At 37.8% G+C, this 19449-nt stretch overlaps 1 protein-coding gene across 1 annotated transcript in view; it reads right to left on the bottom strand.

Annotated features, from left to right (window-relative positions):
- The window catches only part of ANKRD26 (ankyrin repeat domain containing 26), a 61537-nt gene that overhangs the window by 14080 nt on the left and 28008 nt on the right, over positions 1–19449 (bottom strand). The window contains exons 17-28 of the mRNA XM_062583374.1: positions 17889–18869; positions 16753–16988; positions 15065–15220; positions 13955–13988; positions 13593–13728; positions 12834–13047; positions 10248–10431; positions 7979–8122; positions 5673–6629; positions 3500–3652; positions 1083–1258; positions 812–905 (exon numbers count right to left, since the gene is read on the bottom strand). Coding sequence (XP_062439358.1) covers positions 812–905; positions 1083–1258; positions 3500–3652; positions 5673–6629; positions 7979–8122; positions 10248–10431; positions 12834–13047; positions 13593–13728; positions 13955–13988; positions 15065–15220; positions 16753–16988; positions 17889–18869 — 3465 coding nt within the window. The remainder of the gene's footprint in view (positions 1–811; positions 906–1082; positions 1259–3499; positions 3653–5672; positions 6630–7978; positions 8123–10247; positions 10432–12833; positions 13048–13592; positions 13729–13954; positions 13989–15064; positions 15221–16752; positions 16989–17888; positions 18870–19449) is intronic.

Raw genomic sequence — 19449 nt, 5'->3', positions numbered from 1 at the left:
AGGACAACTAAAAAGCACCCCATCTTCACCAAAGGGGAAGGTAAGCATACGAGTGCCTGCCTTCTTCTCTGGCCAGTTGTGGTACAGCCAGAGTTGCACTTTCACATCTCATTATTTTCAATGCCTCTTCAGCCCTAATTAAAAACAGCTACAGGGTGCTGTAGGACCAAGGATCCCTGCTCACTAGACAGAGCACAAAAATCACTTCCTTTATGTAGGCTATGGGCAAAGCACCTAATTTAAGCAAATTCTAACCACTGAATTAGAGGTATCTGGAAATTCCAAGTCTTGCACAGAGTTCTGCAAAAGATACCACAGAGATTCCTCTTTGCTTTTTCATGAAAAACAATACCAAGATGCTAAGATAAAAGTGATACTGCACAGCAAAAGCTGTGGGGCATATAATTCCCAGCTAGGACTCAGGGATGAAGCACCTGAACACACCCCCAGAATATTCTACAAGATAGCTTGAAGGTCTTTAATGATATGTTGCAACATGTGTCTGAAGAACTGCCTGATGTCTAATAAGGATGACTGGTATAAAACAGCAAATATTCAAACCAGTACACAGGTGTCAAACCCTTACCTCAGACAGTGTTAAGAAAGACTTAGCACAGTACCACGTGAAAACTGTCAGAACCAGAAAGCCTGAGAATGGACCATCAGGATTTCAACAGCAGCCAATCGTCTGCACGCTGCAGGAAGTTATTGTCCCTAGGCTCTCCAGGAAAATCTCTTCTGAAAATTTCCCCACATACATACATAACAAGGCTCAGTAGCTCATGGAAAAGGAAGGTCATGACTAGCTTACAGAGGCAGAGGCTTGCAGGTCTTTCTGAAGAACTTCAATTCTATTCGTCTGTTGTTTGGCTGTAGCTTCCAATCTGGCATTTTCTATTTCAAGTCTTAAAAAGAAATATAGGTCTTGTTACGGAAATCCACAATAGCACAAATACTGATACAACAGCACGCTTAATAATCTAAAACAAAAACACATTTTAACTTGCTGTGATGCAACAAGGAAATCCTGTTGTTCTTACATAATTCTAGAAAGTGAAATTTGGTCTCACTTATTTTCTTACCGTTGCACATGTCCTTCCAGTTGTTTTATAGTAGTATTAGTTCCTGAAGAGGCTTCCAGAAGGTCTTGCAGTTTCTGAGAAGAAGCTATGACTTCTCTTTCTTTATTTTCTAAGGCAGTCTTCAAATCATGAACATAACACTCAGACTGAATATGCTGTTCTTCCAATTCCTGCAACTGCAAAACCACACTAAAAATTCAGGGTAGTCATCTTAATTTTTCTATAGATAGGTGAACTATTGCTGGAAAAAAAAAATCGAATACTGCATGTACCTGCACATAATCATTAGCCAGAGAACTGTAATGATTTCAAATGCATTCAAATCTATGCCTTTACCAGCAACTGAACAAGATGTATGTCACTGCATCTTCTTTTATGCTGTTTTCTGCCATCCCTAGTTTGCTTTCCTAAAACTCATCCTAAGCATTGACAATGCCAATCCTAGTTACAACGTTCATTCTTCTAAAGTGACTTCACTACTCGGTAACAACAATTAACATCATGATGATTTGTATTTCAGAACCTCCCAGGCGAGGTATTTCAGGCCTTCATTCTTCAGTTACATAAACACTGCAAAAGCTGGTCCCTACCTCAGAAAGCTACTTACAGTTGACTGGCAACCAGGCAACTAAAGGAAGACAAATTTCAGTAGGGTCAATGAAGGAGAAAAGTGATATGTAGATAAAGTTACAAAAGAATTCAGAATTGATAGCAAATTACCTGGCTACAGAAAAGCAAAGAGAACAAAAAAAACTCACAAATGCAGCAGTCTGGTATTTCTATTGTTTTTCAAAAATCAGATACTCTACTTTGCCAAACCAAGAAGAATAAAATAAACTGGTTATGTCTATATGTGAAAAAGTTCTTACGCAAATACAGACCTTTGTCCAAGCAAAGACATTGTGATCTCATGTCAAAGACCTTTCCAAGCACGGATACAAGTTTATAAAACAATGTAAGTCATTTACAAGTCATTACATCATAGAATCATAGAACCATAGAATTGGTAAGGTTGGAAGGGACCTCTGGAGATCATCTAGTCCAACCTCCCTGCTCAGTAGGGTCACCTAGATCATGGTAGAACAGGGTTGTATCCAGGCGGGCCTTGAAGATCTCCAGAGAAGGAGACTCCACAACCTCTCAGGGCAACCTCTTCCAGTGCTCCGTCACTCTCACAGTGAAGAAATTCCCCCTCACGGTCAGGCAGAACTTCCTGTGCTTTAATTTCTGACCATTGCCTCTTGTCCTGTCACATGGGACAACTGAAAAGAGTTTGTCCCCATCCCCTTGACACCCTCCCTTCAGGTATTTGTACACATTGATAAGATCCCCCCTCAGGCTTCTCTTCCCCAGGCTGAAGAGGCCCAGCTCTCGCAGCCATTCCTCATAGGGCAGGTGCTCCGGCCCTCTCATCATCTTTGTAGTCCTATGCTGGACTCTCTCTAGTAGCTCCATGTCTCTCTTGTCCTGGGGAGCCCAGAACTGGACACAGTACTCGAGATGAGGCCTCCCCAGGGCTGAGTAGAGGGGCAGGATCACCTCCCTCGACCTGCTGGCAACACTCTTCCTAATGCACCCCTGGATTCCATTGGCCTTCTTGGCCACAAGGGCACATTGCTGGCTCATGGTCAACTTGTCATCCACCAGCACTCCCAGGTGCTTCTCTGCAGAGCTGCTCTCCAGAAGGTCAGCCCTCAGCTTGTACTGGTGCCTAGGGTTATTTCTCCCTAGGTGCAGGGCTCTGCACTTGCCCTTGTTGAACCTCAGGAGGATCCTCTCTGCCCAGCTCTCCAGCCTGTCCAGGTCTCTCTGAATGGCAGCACAGCCCATCAATTCTGTTGAAATTATTCCTAGAGTACTGAGACAATATTAGCTCATCCTTTGAAATTTCCCATATGTTTCTTTAAACAGGCACCTGTGCTTATGCAAGACAAGGAATAGTGTGAGAGGACAGAGAGGTAAGGACACTTTACAAGACAGAAACCAAAGAGAGAAAAAAAAAAAAGGTTATTTCAGTTACTCAGAAGAGAAACTGATAGGAAAATACAATATATCCACTATTAGTGGGCAATTAATAACTGGTACAGGATCAGAGGAAAGAAGTAATTTTTAAATAAAGCAGACAAGTCCAAAGAACTTTAAGCTATTTCATAGCAGAAACTTACTCAAACAAATATTGATTCCACTTATATTCCACGTAGCCATTACTAGTTACCTTATCCACACATCTGTTTTGATGACAGTGGTGTGTGTAAACAAGAAAGGGAAAGGAGAGCGGAGGCAAGGACAATCATTTCAAAAAAAAAAAAAACAAAAAAAACAAAAAAAAACAAAAAACTTTGAAGCAAAATAGAAATTTTACTGTTAGCTACCAAAATTCTAAGTACTTAGCAACTACAGTTACAGGCTTTGCCTACCTTGCCTTTAACCCTGTCCAGCTCCTTTTGCAACCGCAGCTTGTCTTCCTCCAGGTCACTGCGATAACGTGTGGTAACTTCCAGTGAAGCTTCTGACATCGACTGCTTTTTAAGAGCATCGGCAACCTCCTGCTGCAGTTGTCTGATCATATTCTAATGAAATAGTTACATGTGCATGAAGAAAAGGGACATGGACTATGCTTTACTTCAGCAATTCAGATTACATAATTACCTCAGTCTTCAGAGTGAATTCAAAGATGAGCAGTTTTGCCCACCACCAGTGTGCATCTGCACAGCTGCTCACTGCTATCCATCCTGGCCCACTGAGGGCAGCTGAACTATCGCTGTCTCTTAAGGAGGGTCGTGGTTTCCTAATACTTCAAAACGATGCAGTGTCCTTCCGCTTGGAACAGCACGTACGCACATACTGCAAGCACAGATCTCTCCATACCTATTCTTAAGTAAATGCCAGAAATCTGCTCAGAAGCCAGTGCTGTAATTTGACTGCAGGCATTACTCTGATCATTAAAGACAGGGCTTCACATGGGATTACTCCCTATGCTCTTCTTCCACTACACAAATACAAATTAATACATATACCTGAAAGCTCTTTCAAAATACACTAAATGTATATTCAGTCAGATCCCTTATAGTCTTCTTAACTGAGCTCATTCAGAAGTCAAATCATCTTTACGCTAACCTAACTGGTTTACTGAAATCTGAGTAGTGCTCTATTTCTACCATCTACAAAAGGAACCTGTTATTTCAGCAGTAAGACTATAAAGCAATTCATAGGTTCAAATGATGAACAGCACAGAGTTCTCTCCCCTCTCCCCACCAGTTAAAAGCAACTGAGAAATGAGAAATAATGTGGTTCAAGTGCAGTCTTGCTCAGAGATTTGGATTTGCTATTAAGAGGCAAGTGTAATTTCAGATCACTTTAAAATTACCAGGGGATACAACCTTCCACCAGAGCATCCAAATACTGAACGTGATTCGTTCCTGTTTTCCAGCAAGGCAAGGAAGATTAAACAAAGGTAACCCTTTGATTCCAGGGAGGGTGATCATTTAAGAGGATTATCTATGTCCCTAGAAGTAGCATCCAAAATAACTCCTATTTTTCTTCCCCTTCTCCCATCACCCATAGCTTTTTCAGTCATCTACCTACTCCTCACTGCTACCTCCACCTTTATTCTCTTCCACTCATTTTCAAACTCTGGATACAAATCTTTCTACCCGAGTGCAACACTTGAATCAGGCCTTTTTCAGACACCCAAAATTAGGCTAGCACTCTGCAAAGGAGCACATTGCACACTGGTGCACTGTGTCCATTTGTGGAAAGATACCTCTACCACTTTCCTAAGCAGTCATTCTCTCTGGTTGCATGGTCTTTCAGAGAGCCTCAGAGGAAGAAATACAACTGCATAATAAAAGGTAGAAGAAAAAGCTTATGACAGTGTCTGAAACCAGCTTCCTGAGGAACCATCAGTCCCCTTAGAGACCTCCAAACACATCCATAAAGTAACATCTGCACAACACTAATGCTCTTCAGTTTCAGTACCAACTTAGGGAGAACTGACTGGTTTCCATAAGACGACAAAACCACCCCCCTTTTTTCTTTGCTTGGGGCTCAAGCATCACTCTCATGTCAGCTCTTTTCCTTCCCTTCCTTCACTAGTCTCCGCTCATCTACTTGCTCCATCTCCTCCTCTCAATCTTACTTCACAATCTTTTTCCTCAGCATTCTCTTCCCTCCCTCCCCCATCACTTCACTTGTCTGCATCTCCATTCCTCAACTGCTGTATATTGGATGGTTCTCACTCCTTTACCACTCAGCTGGGTCACCAGTGTAACAGATGTATGGAAAATAACACGTCTCCCTACAGCACTAAAAGGATTAAGTAGAAGAGATGAAAAACAATCTACTAGAAGGAGCACCATTTCTTGATCAAAGTTTAGACTTGGATACCTTTTTCTCTTCTCTGCTCCAATCCGAGCATTGACATCCTGTTTGCCAAAAACTTCCCCAAAGCCAAGACGCACACAACAAACCAGCACAAGCCCGCGTGGTGTATTCCCACGCAGGTGACTTAGGCCTGGTGAACTCCACAAACATAAAATCATTTCAAGAGATGACAAATATTAAATCGTTCTTACTAAGTGTGTCCTTTACCTCTCTTTCTACTTTGTCAGTCTCATATGTAAAGACTTGTTCTCTTAAATCCGTACATTTGGCCTTTAATTCCTTGTTTCTCTCCTCCATCAGGTAAGCTTGCTTTTCGGTATCAGCTCTGAGTTTATTGAAAATATCATTAAATCTATCCTGAACATCACTCACTACTTTTTCTTTGATGATCCCCTTGTTCTGCATATCTTCTAGTTGCTGACGAAGTAAAAGGTTTTCACTTTGAAGCTGAGCCAATCGTTCCTGCAGGGATTCTTGCCTTATCATATATTTGCTTACTTGATCCTTCTCAAGCTGGCGAGCATGATCACATTCCTTCACCTGACATTGGGCTTGACTTAGGTCTTTTTGTGTCATTTCTAAAAGCAATGTTTTTTCTCTAAGTGTTTGTTTCAACTGGTGAAGTTCATTTTCTAGACTATTAGCTTTGCTCTCAGCTTTGCTCAGCTGCTGAGACAAGCTCTCGCTGGTTTCTCGCACATCAGAGAGGTCACGATGGAGCTTGTCCTGCAAACGAAGCCACTCGTCACGCTCTCTCTGAAACGTTTGCTCAACATTGCTTTTCGATGCCTCATGACGTTCATGTTCTTGAACGGCAGAGCTCAGGCGGGAGCGCAGCGATTCCACCTCTGCCTCCAGTCGATCTTTGCTTTCTTTTGTCTGCTCCAGTTTGCCAGTCAGCACTGCCGATTCTGTCTTCAGTAAGTTCAGCTGTCCGTTGTACTGAAGAACAGTTTGTGTTAAAGCCTCCTCGTTCAGCTTAAGTTCCTTTCGAAGATCTTCATTCTTTTCTTTCAAGGTCTCATTTTCCTCTAAATATTTTGCTTCTTCCTCCTGGCTCTTTAGTCTTACTTGATCAACCTCGAGTCTTAGTACAGCAATCTCATCTTGTAGTAATTTATGTTTGTACAACAGTTCCTTTTCTCTCTCATTGCTGCCCGATACCTAAGCGATAAAGAATACAAATAAATAGAGAGTGGGGAAATGAACCCACAAGAACGCTTGAGCAGCAAACTGCTTTTTAACATTTGCAATACTGAAGCAGGACTCAGACAGCAGCTTAGGTATTACCACAAATATCATTCTCATCCCTGAGCCTATGCACCCCTACAAGCAGTGCACACACTGGAAGCAGAACATGCCCTCAAAACCCTAGTGAATGCCCCAAGTCTAAAATGTCTTTTCTCCCCCTGCTAAATCCGGCAATCCAACAATAAACTTAATTTAAATAGCTTAACAAAATACTTTTTGTCTTCTTTTTAAAAGTGACAGTGCTAGGTTGCATATGCATGGTATATTGTCTATTACAGGCCTTCAAAATATTTCTTTAAAGGTAAATGTAGGTGTGCTATGAAGTCTGGGAAAACAGGCCTAGCAAAGGTATTTTGCTTCTCTGACATTTAGCTGAACTGCACTAAACATGAATGCTGCTTCTCAAACGCCTCCTTCACACTGTAGCCTTCTGTATCACGACAGGTTAGCTATACAACCACAACCTACCACCCCGGGGGTGTAGTACTCTGATTAATTTCCTTCCTTGTTTTTTATATATGCAACCTTCTTCCACATTAGCACAGTCATCTTGTGCTCTCTGGGTACTGTAGCATAGCACAAATAATGCTTTCAAGCACTGGATCTGCACAATGCCTTCCGTTAACTCTTTTCAGGATTTCTTTAACGAGCATTCTTATGATCCTTTCTCCTCCTCCTCCTCCAATTTTAATTCCTAGAGAGAATTTCATTCACTGGCGATACTCCTTCATACCATTTCCACTGGTCGAGGTGGAAAAGACACTCCCTCCCCAATGCACATTTTCCTTTCCTTTTCTTTTCAAGTAATTTTGATGAGGATATAAAGAAAAGCACGCAACAGGATCAGATGATGCTCTGCAACTAAAACTTTCAGACATACTGCACAACAACTACTTTCCCGGTCAACCTCAGGATACCTCGGTACCTGAGCACTGCTAGAAACCTTAAAATTCAGGATAGCAGGTCTACAGAATGGAAAAAAAAACAGCAGACAGCTTAACAAATTGGGGAAAGAGTGTCTTCTTTGGTGTTGGTTTCCTACTTGCACTTGCGCTTCAGCTACATACAAGACTGATGCTGCACTCCAGAATTTTTAGAGACAGAAGGAAAAACAAACAAACAAAATGGTATTTCCGCGGTTAAATTACTTGACACACCAGAAGTGATCTGGCAAAAAGCACAGAAGTTATTGCCAGGAAGATCTATCATGTTTTTAGAACAAGTATGGTGAAATCAAAATCATTAGAAATAAAATTGTCTACCTCCGAATCTTTCGCTAGTGTTCTTGTTTCTTCTTCTATTTCTTTCTGTCTCCAAAGATGGCTGTTCAAAATTCCTTCTTGTAGGGCTCTGGCACTCTTCTCTTGCGAAAGCTCTCTCTGTGTTTCATCACGCTCTTCTTCAACCTACCAGAACATATTTGAACTACTTAAACCTTGAGAAAAATCAGAGCTAGCCACCTTTTCCCCATTTTATTCTTCTTTGCCTGTGAAAGAACTCTTCTGCATATTTTTGCTTCTACAAATTTATGATAATCCATCTTGCAAATCCGTATTTATTATCCTTTTGAAAAAAAACCTACTTTGAATGTCAATTTAGAAATATATATATGTATATATATATATATATATTTTCCCCCCAAACTGGTGCCAATTTCTGTTGTGGGGGCCAAACCTCAGTTCTGAGATACTCACTGGGGGTTGTGTAGATCCAGCTCTTTGCCCATTTAATTTCTTGGCTGTTTATCTATACAAGACAAAGTAGGCTGCATATTTTACACTCCTGTGAACTCAAAAGCAGCATCTAGGTGTTAAGCAGCTGAATACATATGTTAAGGAAGGCACATTTACCTTTTAGGGTATTGTATTTCAAATTCATTAAGAGCTGTTTTGTCTCTTCTAGGCAAGTACCACAGGCTGAAAGCAAACATCTCTTGGGTTACCACTACTGAATCATCTGATTTATGTTGCTCTGAATTTAAGTGTATTGCTGTTACTAAAGTAACTTGGAATGAGAGAACTAAAAGAAAACTTCAAATAAGTATCGATCTATGCTTCCCAAACCACCTTTCCATACCAAGCACAGAGTTGCAAACACAATTTCCATTTCTGAAAACACACACATTTAGATTCCTAACTGAAGCACGTAACTAGCAGACATTCAATTTCAGCTTGGACAAAACAGTATTGTAAAAGCTTCATGCTTAATGAATCACTGCTCTGTAATGAAAACACTTTTAATAAAACTAGCATTTGCAGAAACATATGGCATACAAATTTTAAGTCAGAAACCCTACACATACTACTACAGTAGTATATATACTAATTTTAGTAGTATAAGTCAGTTTAGTATTTAAGTCAGAAATAGACATTTGCATGGTTAAAGTCAAAGATCCAAGAACATCCGTTCACCACTCTTAGCACTAACAACAGTATAAAACTAATAGACGATGTTTCCAACAGCACATCAATTCCATTGGTTTTATCCTACTCCAAGGTCCTAGGAAAGTCTGAATTTGTCATTAATAGCCTATATTCTGAAGCATTTCAGATGATTAACACATTTTCCCTCATCAAGACAGCTTCACAGTTGATCAAGATCTAGCAAAATTTCTATACAAACTGGGTTGCAAGAGATTTCAAAAGACTGAGGCACAGAAGAGGACTGATCAGCTGAACAGACTGAGAGCTAAATTAGTGAAATTCATTCTTCCATTAAATGCAGACAGACTGAAATGTGTGATGCAGACTCCTGTTCCTACAACAGCACAGTGACCATTTAAAATCACTTATCATCACTTTATTGTGTTTTTAATATTTTAACTTTAATACATTCTGCAACTTAAAGGCTTACTATGTATTAGGAATAAAGACAAGTAAGCAGCTGAGTTTAGTAAGGGCTTTTTGACACTTCATAGAACCATGACAGAAGTATTGAAATCCAGGTCAAAGCTTGGGAAAAGATCCACAAAATGCAATGTAAGAACTGAAGAATTTAACTTGGTTATAAGTGATGAGAATACCACCATCTAAATCATATCAATAAGGCACTAAACTTGCATTAAAAATGAGGGTGCAGGACTTTCTTGGATTTAGTCCCCAAACTGTAAGCAACTGTGGCAACATACAGAATCTCAGGTAAATATTAACATTTGGGCCTGAAATTCAATCCACACAAGTTTAACTACAGGAGACATATAAATAATAAATTTTAATTTCCATCTGCAAATTAAGATTATATGCAAGATTAAAAAAAAAAAAAAAAAAAAAAAAAAAAAGGTAAGGCCTGAAATACAAACAAACCTGGATCCTAAAAAAAAGAGAGAAAGAATCATGGAGTTGCAAATGAAAAACAAAGAACAGACCACTCGTGAATCAACAGTCCTCAACCATTCTCAAAATGCATGATATAGTTATTTAATGCCTCTGCCTCAAAGAAGGTATCTCTTTCTTTAAGCAGATAGGAATACAACATCAATTAAAAAGAAGTAGAAAAACAAGAGACAAATGTCTAACTCAATATTTAATATACCTGTTTCAAGAGCATTCTCAGTGTTATCAACTCCATTTCTAAATTCCTTGAGTGCAGCTCAAGCTGTTGTTTCTCCTCCATCTCTTTACAATAGTGATCCTCTTTCTTTTTTAGCTGTTCTCTAGTTTTCTCATATAGCATTTCTACTCTGAGCCTCTTCTCCTCTTCTTGTTTCAAAGTAAATCTGGGATTTAACAAAGATTAATTGAGGAATAAATTCAGACAAAGAAACCTCAATCCTATTTGTGTATTCAAGTAAAGCACTGATCCAAAAAAAAGTGAATATTTCACACTGTATACTTTCAGAGACAACTTAAACAATAAAAATGTTACATCCTTTCAGTTCATTTTTACTGCAATTTTTAAAAAAGAATTTTAACTTCATTCAATTCATGGTACCAGTTTCACAAGATACAGATATGATCCATTAATTTATGTACAAAATAAGTCATGTACTTATAAATTTAAATAGATAAATGTACAAAAGTACACATATTTCTATACATGCACACTTCATTCAAAAGGAGACCATCTGCAGTTTGAATACACGCATTACAGTATAACCAAATCTTATATTTGGGTTCAAAATAAAAGACCATAGCTTGACATGGTGGATCATACGGGGTAAAAGACAGAATATTGCTTTCTTCTCCCGCCCCCGACTAGAGCTTCTCTGCAAGTATAAATACATAGAGACATGCAATATACTGTAATTAAACATATGCGTCGCCAGATTAAAGCATTATAAACTTTTACTACAATAAATCTACATTTTATTGATATGTTGAGCATCTCCTGTATATTACCAATTCACAGTGACTGCAAGTAATACTAATAAAACAGCATATCATTTATTTAAGAATTTTTAAGAGCCTTCTGTAAGGGTAAAATAAAGTGCTACCACAGAAAAAGGAAGCAGTCTGCATTTACTCAAGAATGAGGTCAGTGATTGAAAAGAGGCTTAGAACTGAAAGGTGTTTAAGCTTAATAACATAAAAACACAATTTTTTAAAACTCAGTGGATCTAAACCTAAAAAAACAATAGCAATTTAATGTTGAAGCAAATTGATAATGAAAATCTTAGGAAGATAACCTTTTACTAACTGAAACAATCAGCAATAAGCAGTTACAGTTTTTTAAGTATAGAGCTAATTCTGTTCTGGCAATTTATTTAGAAAAACATATGTAGCATATTTTTATTATTGATTGTTAGCTGGGAACTTTGAAATAATAGGGGGAGTCAAATCTAGGCCAAGTTAGGACCAAATCTAATTATTCCTTTAAATGCAATTTGGGATCATGGAATAATTCAGGTTGGAAGAGACCTCACGAGGTCTCTAGACCCACTTCTTCCTCAAAGCAGGCTCAGCTCTGAGGTCAAACCAGGTTACAGACAGCTTTGTTCTGTACAGTTTGGAAGGTCTCCAAGGACAAAGATGGCACAAGCTCCCTGGGCAACCTGTCCCACTGCTTGACTGTCCTCATCATGAAAAAGTTTTTCTGTCATATTCAGTTGGAATCCCTACTTCTCAATGAAGGACTTGGCTTAGTCTTCCTCATAACCTCCTTGTATGTACTGGCAGTGTTGTAAGGCTACGTTAGGTCCCATCAAAGCCACCTCTTCTGCAGGCTGACCCAGACAAGCTCTCTCAGCCTCTCACAGGACAAGCACTCCTGCCCCCAGCTAGCTTTGGGGCTCTCTGTTGAGCTCGCTTGCTGCTGAAAGATTAATCTTGCTCTATCATTTGGGGCCTAAAATTGGACTCTGTCCTCTAGACACAGTCCAACGTGTGCCAAGTAGGAGCAGGACAAACACTTCCCTCAGTCTACTGCCTGAACTCCTCTTCATACAGCCCAGAATGCTGCTGACCCTCTTAGCTGCCTGGGAACCCTAATGTTGCCTTATGCTCAGCTTGCTCTCTGCCCAGATCCCCAGAGACCCCAGACTCCCAGCAGAGCTGCTCCCTAGCCAGGCAGTCTCCAGCATGCACCATTGCAAGGGGATCCTCCTTCCCAGGTACGAGTCTTAGTATTTGTCCTTGCTGCATTTCATAAGGTGCCTGTTGACCATTCTAGTTTAAAATGATGTAAATAGTGTTTAAAAACGCACAGTTCAGAAGCATGGGGAAATGGGCAATCCCAAATTTGACTTTCCTTCACAATCATTTTGAATAAAGAAAAAAAAAGAAAAAAGAGCACTAAACTCTAGTTTGAGTTTGATTCTGCAGAGAAGCCAGAATTCCTAATATTATATGCTAACAAAACTTGCAAAGATAAGGAGACATTAAACATAATTCTTATACATCCTTATAAACCTCATTTTCCCCATACTCTATTCTCTTCTCTTGATTTTTTTATAGATAAATAAATAAATAAAAAGAGTAAAAGAAAAAATCTAGATGATTTTACACGGTGCTAGTGTCCAGGTAACTTGTTTTTCTGACATTATGTCCTTTAATGTATGACTGACTGAAAAAGAACAAACATATAAGACTACAAAGTTTTCATCCTGTCAACTGTACCACCAGCATCTTCTGAAATGAACAGTGAAAGGATAACATGTTATGAGAATGCAAGATTACACACTTAAGGCTTTGGATATCATTTTTCCATTCCACTTCTTGATGAGCCAATATGGATTTCAAATCCTGAGTCTCTTCTGCTATTAGTTGTGACTCCTCCTTTTGACTTTCTAATTTTCTTACTTCTTTCCAGAGCGCTGTGTATCGATTTTTTTCACGTTCTATTATCTGCTCATATTCAAGAAGTATATTTTGAATTTTCAACAGACTAGCAGAACCTATTTGGAGATTAAAAAAAATATATAGAAAGCTGCACATATACACAAATATCTTCCAATATGCAAGTTAATAATTCATAATTTGCCAAATTTTTAGTATAGCTTATTACAAATAATATATATCCATGCAAATATATTATGACAGTAGATTTTATATATACATTTTTAGTGAAGCTAATACTTTGCTAGTTGTCAATACCTATTGAGCAGCATAAATGGAAAAAGGAAGATCTGTCTTGATAACTTTTGATGACTACACTAAAAACTCAACTTGAGTTGAGCGGCAACTTATAAACACCTACTACTCTAATTCTGACTAGAGAGAATTAAGGTATGCCTGCTAACAACACAAACAAACACCCAAAGTTAGGTGAGAGTGCTGGAGTCTGCACTTTCTGGGCACCTCTGATCATGAAAAAACATTAGATCAAAACAGAAACCAAACTAAAGTACTTGGGATTGTATACAAAGAAATTATATGCTTAAAAAACAAAAAGCAAAACAAAACTTATAACAGATAAAGACAAAGTTATTTGAAAACTTACCTGTATGATCTACACTCAGCTGCTCTATCAGCAACATAGCCTCTTTGTAGGCTGAAGTTGGAAATTCAACATCCTCTGCAGTTGTATCAGATGACTGAGTTAAATCAAGGTCAGTGACATCCATTTGTATGCTGATCTACAAAAAATACAGTATTTTCTGTATACAATAGTACAGAACTATAGATTATTACAAGTGCAAAAATGATTTGTTCTCTCATCCACTGCCCAGAGATTTGGCTCAAATATGATTAACTTGCACACAAGCAGTAATTTGTGCATGTGGTAAACTGCTATACAAATGCTGTTCTCATTTCAATGGCTAACAGCTGATATATTTAATTGAGAAAGTTATTTTACAGTACCTTGTTCTTTTCACTCCCTCTTTTTGCTGCAGGTCTAGAAAACAGAAATAGATTTTGGTATTAGAATGCTTATATTGCATTATGAATAATATCTAAAATTCCTCTGAAAACTTAATTTCATAAGTGAATTCAGCTATATCTAACAAAATTCTTCTATTAAGTTTTAGTTTAAAATTGAAAAAACCTTATCTGTACTATGACTAGTAGAAGGCTACTTTAATCACAAAATATTAAGCAAAATATTAAGTCAAAAAGTTGACTGATCAGTGTAGCTTTTTAATGCAACTATTCCAATTATCTTCATATGGAAGACCTACTGAGTTCACTGCTCTATTTGAGGTAGTTTTATGCAAGCAAAACAGAGTGAGTTTTTTAAAAATTGACTCTTCAGGGAAATCTGCTCTTCAGCAATAAGTAACTGCCTTTAACCTGTGTTCACAACCTCTAGCCTGTTTTTCCTTCTTGTCACTTTACGCATCTTACATGCTTCATACAAAACAATGCTAAGTCAGAGATCCCTGAGCTAGTTCCAAGAAAAATGTTCTTTATATTGTATGTCCAGTGCATTATACAGATACAAATGCAAATTCCTAAGAGTATACAGCTATCTTAGAATTGCATTATGAAGGGGCTAGTTAACCATCCCTCTTCGTCTTAGTACAGACATGAGGTGTAAAGAAAAAGAGAAAAAAAAAATTGAGAAGCCTGCAATGAAAAACGTTTGCATTTTCATGCATCTCGTGCATTTCCCCTGCTTTTTAAATAGGGAATATACATGTATTTACACAGGTGCAAATATATAAATATGTTTGTGTATATATATATGTATATATACACATGCACACATACACACGTGCATATTCTGGTAACATAGCAATTGTGCGCATCCAACCTTATCGTTAACTTGACTTGTATGTTCAAAGCATACTAAGCAAAAAGGAAGCATTTTGAAACACAAATGGCATCAGATAATATTGCCACATGAAATAAACAGTATCATTGTATTAGGTTTACACCTTAGGTTTACAAAACTTCTACCTTTAGTTTTCAGGTCAATTTTTATTATTAAGTTTTATTTCTAATACTCCTTATATTCAGTATATTCAGTACCTTCCTTCATCTTGAGATGTTTCACTGAAAGTGCTATCATCCAATACTTGAAAATGAATCCCACTGGAAGAACTCATCTGCTGATTAGCCTTCTGCTTTGAAGTCTGTTTTTTACTCCCATTTTTCTTTGTACCTTTTGCATTCAGGGCAGATATACTACATTAAACGGGAAGAAAAAAAAATCATTAGTTGAGTACCTTTAAATAACACATTTCTATGAAACAAGAATACTTCAGATGATGCTCAGAAACTACTTAGAAAAATGTCTGTGATAAAACAGGCTTGACTCCAAAGATGCTGAAAGATAACTAGGTATTTAAACTCCTTCTTCTAGAAATAAGGGGGAAAGGTGGAATCTGATATAGACTCAGGTAAGCTCGAACACATACCCCACCCTTATTAGAAGAAGTGTATGGAACAGAGATTCAACCTGAAGGAAAGACAGGAAAAATACCACTGCCTGGAGTTATGTAAAAGTATCTTCAAATATCTCTCATGGAGATTCACTAAATCAAATCTCCCTTGTGATTGGCAGTCCACCTTCTGCCTGAGAGACATCCACTTTGCAAGTGGCCTGGAGTCATCCAGAGCAATCAAGAGAAGAGACAAAACACAGGTTTTCATTAGTGAGACTTTGCTCAGCTGGTGGTCTTCCTGCACAACAAGATTATCATCTCATCTTTCAGAACTGAGAAAAATTAGTCCAAGGAGCATTTGGAAATATTGTATAAACATTGTCTGACCAAAAAAAACCCCCAAAAGTAAGCAAACACTTCCCTCCTCTTTATATAGACAATTATGTTTGCAGAGGTTGTGGAGGTACTTCTCTACTTCAAGACTCTTGTCTTGAAGAGACAAGAGACTCTGTGAAGAGACTCTTGTCTGTCTCCCTCAGGAGCACACTTGGCTTGAACTATTAGGTCTGACTGTCAGGGCCCAAGCCATGAAAAAGCAGCAGACTCCAATGAATATTCTCACTTAAGTCCCATACACTGTGCATCAAATATAGGCCTAAATGTTTGGCTGAATTAGAGCCAGTATACTCAGGATTATGGACTTGAGTTCCACAAAAGTTCAATTTATTGTGAGGCAATTCTAAACACCATTAATACATTATTTCAAGACATTGCTAATGAGTTTTCTCAAGGAGAATTTTGATATTGGCAAAAAAAAAGGCAAAAAGAAAGCAAGCCTTGTGGTATCTTCTGCTCACACACATGAAATGAAACCGTCTGGTCACATACACGAAATCAGGCAATTCGGCAGGCACTGTCCATCTGTGCCTTCTTCAAACCTTTGGGATTAATCTGACAAAGAGGATCTGAACTTAATGAAAAAGAAAACATCAATTGCATGGAGATCACTAAAGTCACCTAGAAAAAGGAGAAAGCAAAGTAAACTGCAAGCCCCTACGTCTTTTTTCTGGGCAGCCCTTTCTTATGAAAACAGTTGATTTTTCTTGTCTCTGTCTTTGAAGACATCTTTACCTTCAGTATTGCAAATGAGAGCAACAAGTTTGAGTGCCTATTATGAACTTAGTCCTTCCTTAAAAACAGTATTTTCTTAAATGTTTGAGAAGCAGTGGACTACTCAGTAGGGCCTTCTGTATTGCTACTTCAGAGTACAAAGGTTAAAAAAAAGATAATTAGTTTTACAAATAAGAATTAGAGATTATTTTATTAGCTTACCTTTTCAATGGCATTTCAATTAATTTTGATCTCTTCTTGGATGAGAAAACCTTTTTGTGTTTTTCTTCCATTTCTTCATTCTCTGTTCTAAGATAGTCGCTATTCTTTAGAGGAAGCCTTTGTTTCATTTGCTGACTAGTAACATTGCCAGGCAGTATGTTTAATTTCCCAAGATCTTCTTGATTTGCCACCATCTCATTTTTGAAACATCTTTGCTTTCTTTTTTCCTCTTCAACCTAAGGAAAGAGAAGTTAAGCTTTATATATTTCTCCTTGTTTCCTAACAATTAGACATTAAGAGGGAAATACCATACTCAGAATTGAGTAATTCAGTCTTTACTTATCAAGCCATGTAATGTGAATTGAAACAGTTCCATTTTAGAGAGGTATTTTCATAAAATTATACTACAAAATATATAGAGTCAATGAAAGTACTTGGAATTTACTCGTGATTAAAAATATATGATGAAAAACCATAGCCCTTAGAAAGGGAGTAATAGTATAGCTTGAACATGAAGAATGGAAAAGTAAAGGCATTACTGATGGACAGAAAGTTATAAGGAATGCCCAGCGTTAGTTGTAAAAATAGAGGAGATAAGAGTCAAAGCGTGTTGGACTGTTACTTCCTTAATGGAGAACAAAACAAAACAATAAAAGCAGTAAAACATCAAAAAATCCACAAGCAAAAATGGTTTCACAGCAAACAGGAATTTCAATGAAGGGCAATGAAGGCACACCATGCACAAATCATAGGAAATGCAGAGATTAGTCAAGACCCTGTTCAGAAGCTATTTTCATTCATTGAATCAGAATTAGAACTAGTGTTATTGTATGCATTTCTTTTTAAGGCAATGAATTGATAACTACTTACACTGGAACTGAATGCCATCTGTTGTTAAACTAGAATAATATATTCTAGATTTTCTCAGAACCTTCTAATTACATAATGGGAAAGAGGACAGCTCTCCACAGCGCTCTCTATGTATATGTAATGTACTTTCATTGAACCAAAAAACAATTTGCACAAAGCACCTTTTCTTAATGATGAATAGCTAAAGTGAACAGGACCATTCGTAAGGAGAAAGACTAAGGAATGAGGAGTAGCAGGTGAACTTCTACCTCTTTTTGCAGCTGTACCTTCTCTTTCTCCAAAGCCAGGAATACTATTTGCAGCATTCCCACCTTACTCTTAAATCTTTCCAGATCATGTTCTAGTTCTTCATCCAGATTCCTTTTCAGTATGCCACAAGATTGCTGAGCATTTTCAAAAAGACATTCAATTTCTGTTTCTGCTATTTTATGATTGTTGATAAGGTAGTCTCTGAGAACATCATCATTACAACAGGAGTCTTTTCCAAATTCCCCTTCTGTTACAAAACAAAGTGTATTTTCAGCATTTGTAGCAACAGGTCTTGTCTTAGGAAAAATATTAGAAGCATCATCCAAAATGTTTGTTTTTAAGTAATGTCTCAGAGAGTATTCAGGACTTCCTTCTACATTTCTACTACTTCCATTCTCATTCTCTTCCATCTCCACAGTAGATATTTGCTTGCCCTCTCCCTTCACTATAGGTATTTCCATATTATCTGTATTATTACTGCAGTCTTCTTCATCTCTACTGCAGGTATCTTCCACATTTGTATTTAAGTTATTTTGATCAGAAAGGACACCAGGACTTGGAATTATCACTTCCATTTTGGGCTGTTTTAGGCCTAGCACAAGTTTCATATCTCCAAATTCACGTTTGCTTTCTATCTTATTATTTGATTCTGTCATATGAGGTGAAACTACATGAAAACTCTTCAATTCTTCACTGAAGTCATCTTCTGACATTTCTCCCACAAGGTAAGCAATTTTATCAGTTTCATTAACTTCACCAAATATCTGCTTCAGCTCCGCTGTAATGTTTTTAAAATTTGTTTTCAATTCCCTTTTCTCATTTTCAACCCATATTCTTTCATATCTTTCTTCCCAAAGTTTTGGATTTAACTGCTTGTCAGTACTGTGCAATTCCTCATTTTGTGCTAGGGCTTCCTTATGTGAAATTTCTGCTTTGTCAGTCTGATTTTCATGTGTTGCTTTCTCTATCAAGTTGGTAGTTTCTAAAGCATATTTATCCTTAAGTAAGCAGGTACAGACAAAAAGATTACCAAGAGAAAGGAAGTTACAGTTAATCTAAGTAATTTATGTTGCAAGCTCATCATATTCAACTATACAAAAGAAATTTGAAGGCAATTGTTTATATCCAAACAAGAGAAAGTAAATTAAAGCTTCACTGAACCATCATTTTCTTAAAAATAAAACCAAAAAAACTTAGAGAAAACAGTATTCCTTGAATTAGATTTGTCTGGACATCAGGGTTACTTCTACCGTTTGGACTGCCTGCTCTCTGCAACTCCTGGCATTTGTCACTGTGAGGACTTGATTTATTCATGTTTCACTGCTATAATACAATTATTCTTTGCATTTGCTTAAGTTTTCCTGCTCACCTTTCTCCATTGCTCTCTACTGTCTGGCATTATACTGGTCCTGGACAGTTGAGCTAATACAGCATGAATAACCTTGAACTTTTTACAGTCCACCACAGGAGAACTGGCTGTTAACATTAGTTTTTCACCTGACATTCAAAAGCTTAAACTCCATTCCAAGCTCCAAAGAAAAGCATTCATTTGGTAAATTTGTCCCTTCCTTCTCCTAT

This window comes from Rhea pennata, chromosome 1 (assembly GCF_028389875.1).
Source record: "Rhea pennata isolate bPtePen1 chromosome 1, bPtePen1.pri, whole genome shotgun sequence".
NCBI classification, from domain to species: domain Eukaryota; kingdom Metazoa; phylum Chordata; class Aves; order Rheiformes; family Rheidae; genus Rhea; species Rhea pennata.
Note: the sequence above shows the minus strand (reverse complement) of the source record. Positions and strands in the feature narration are given on the sequence as shown.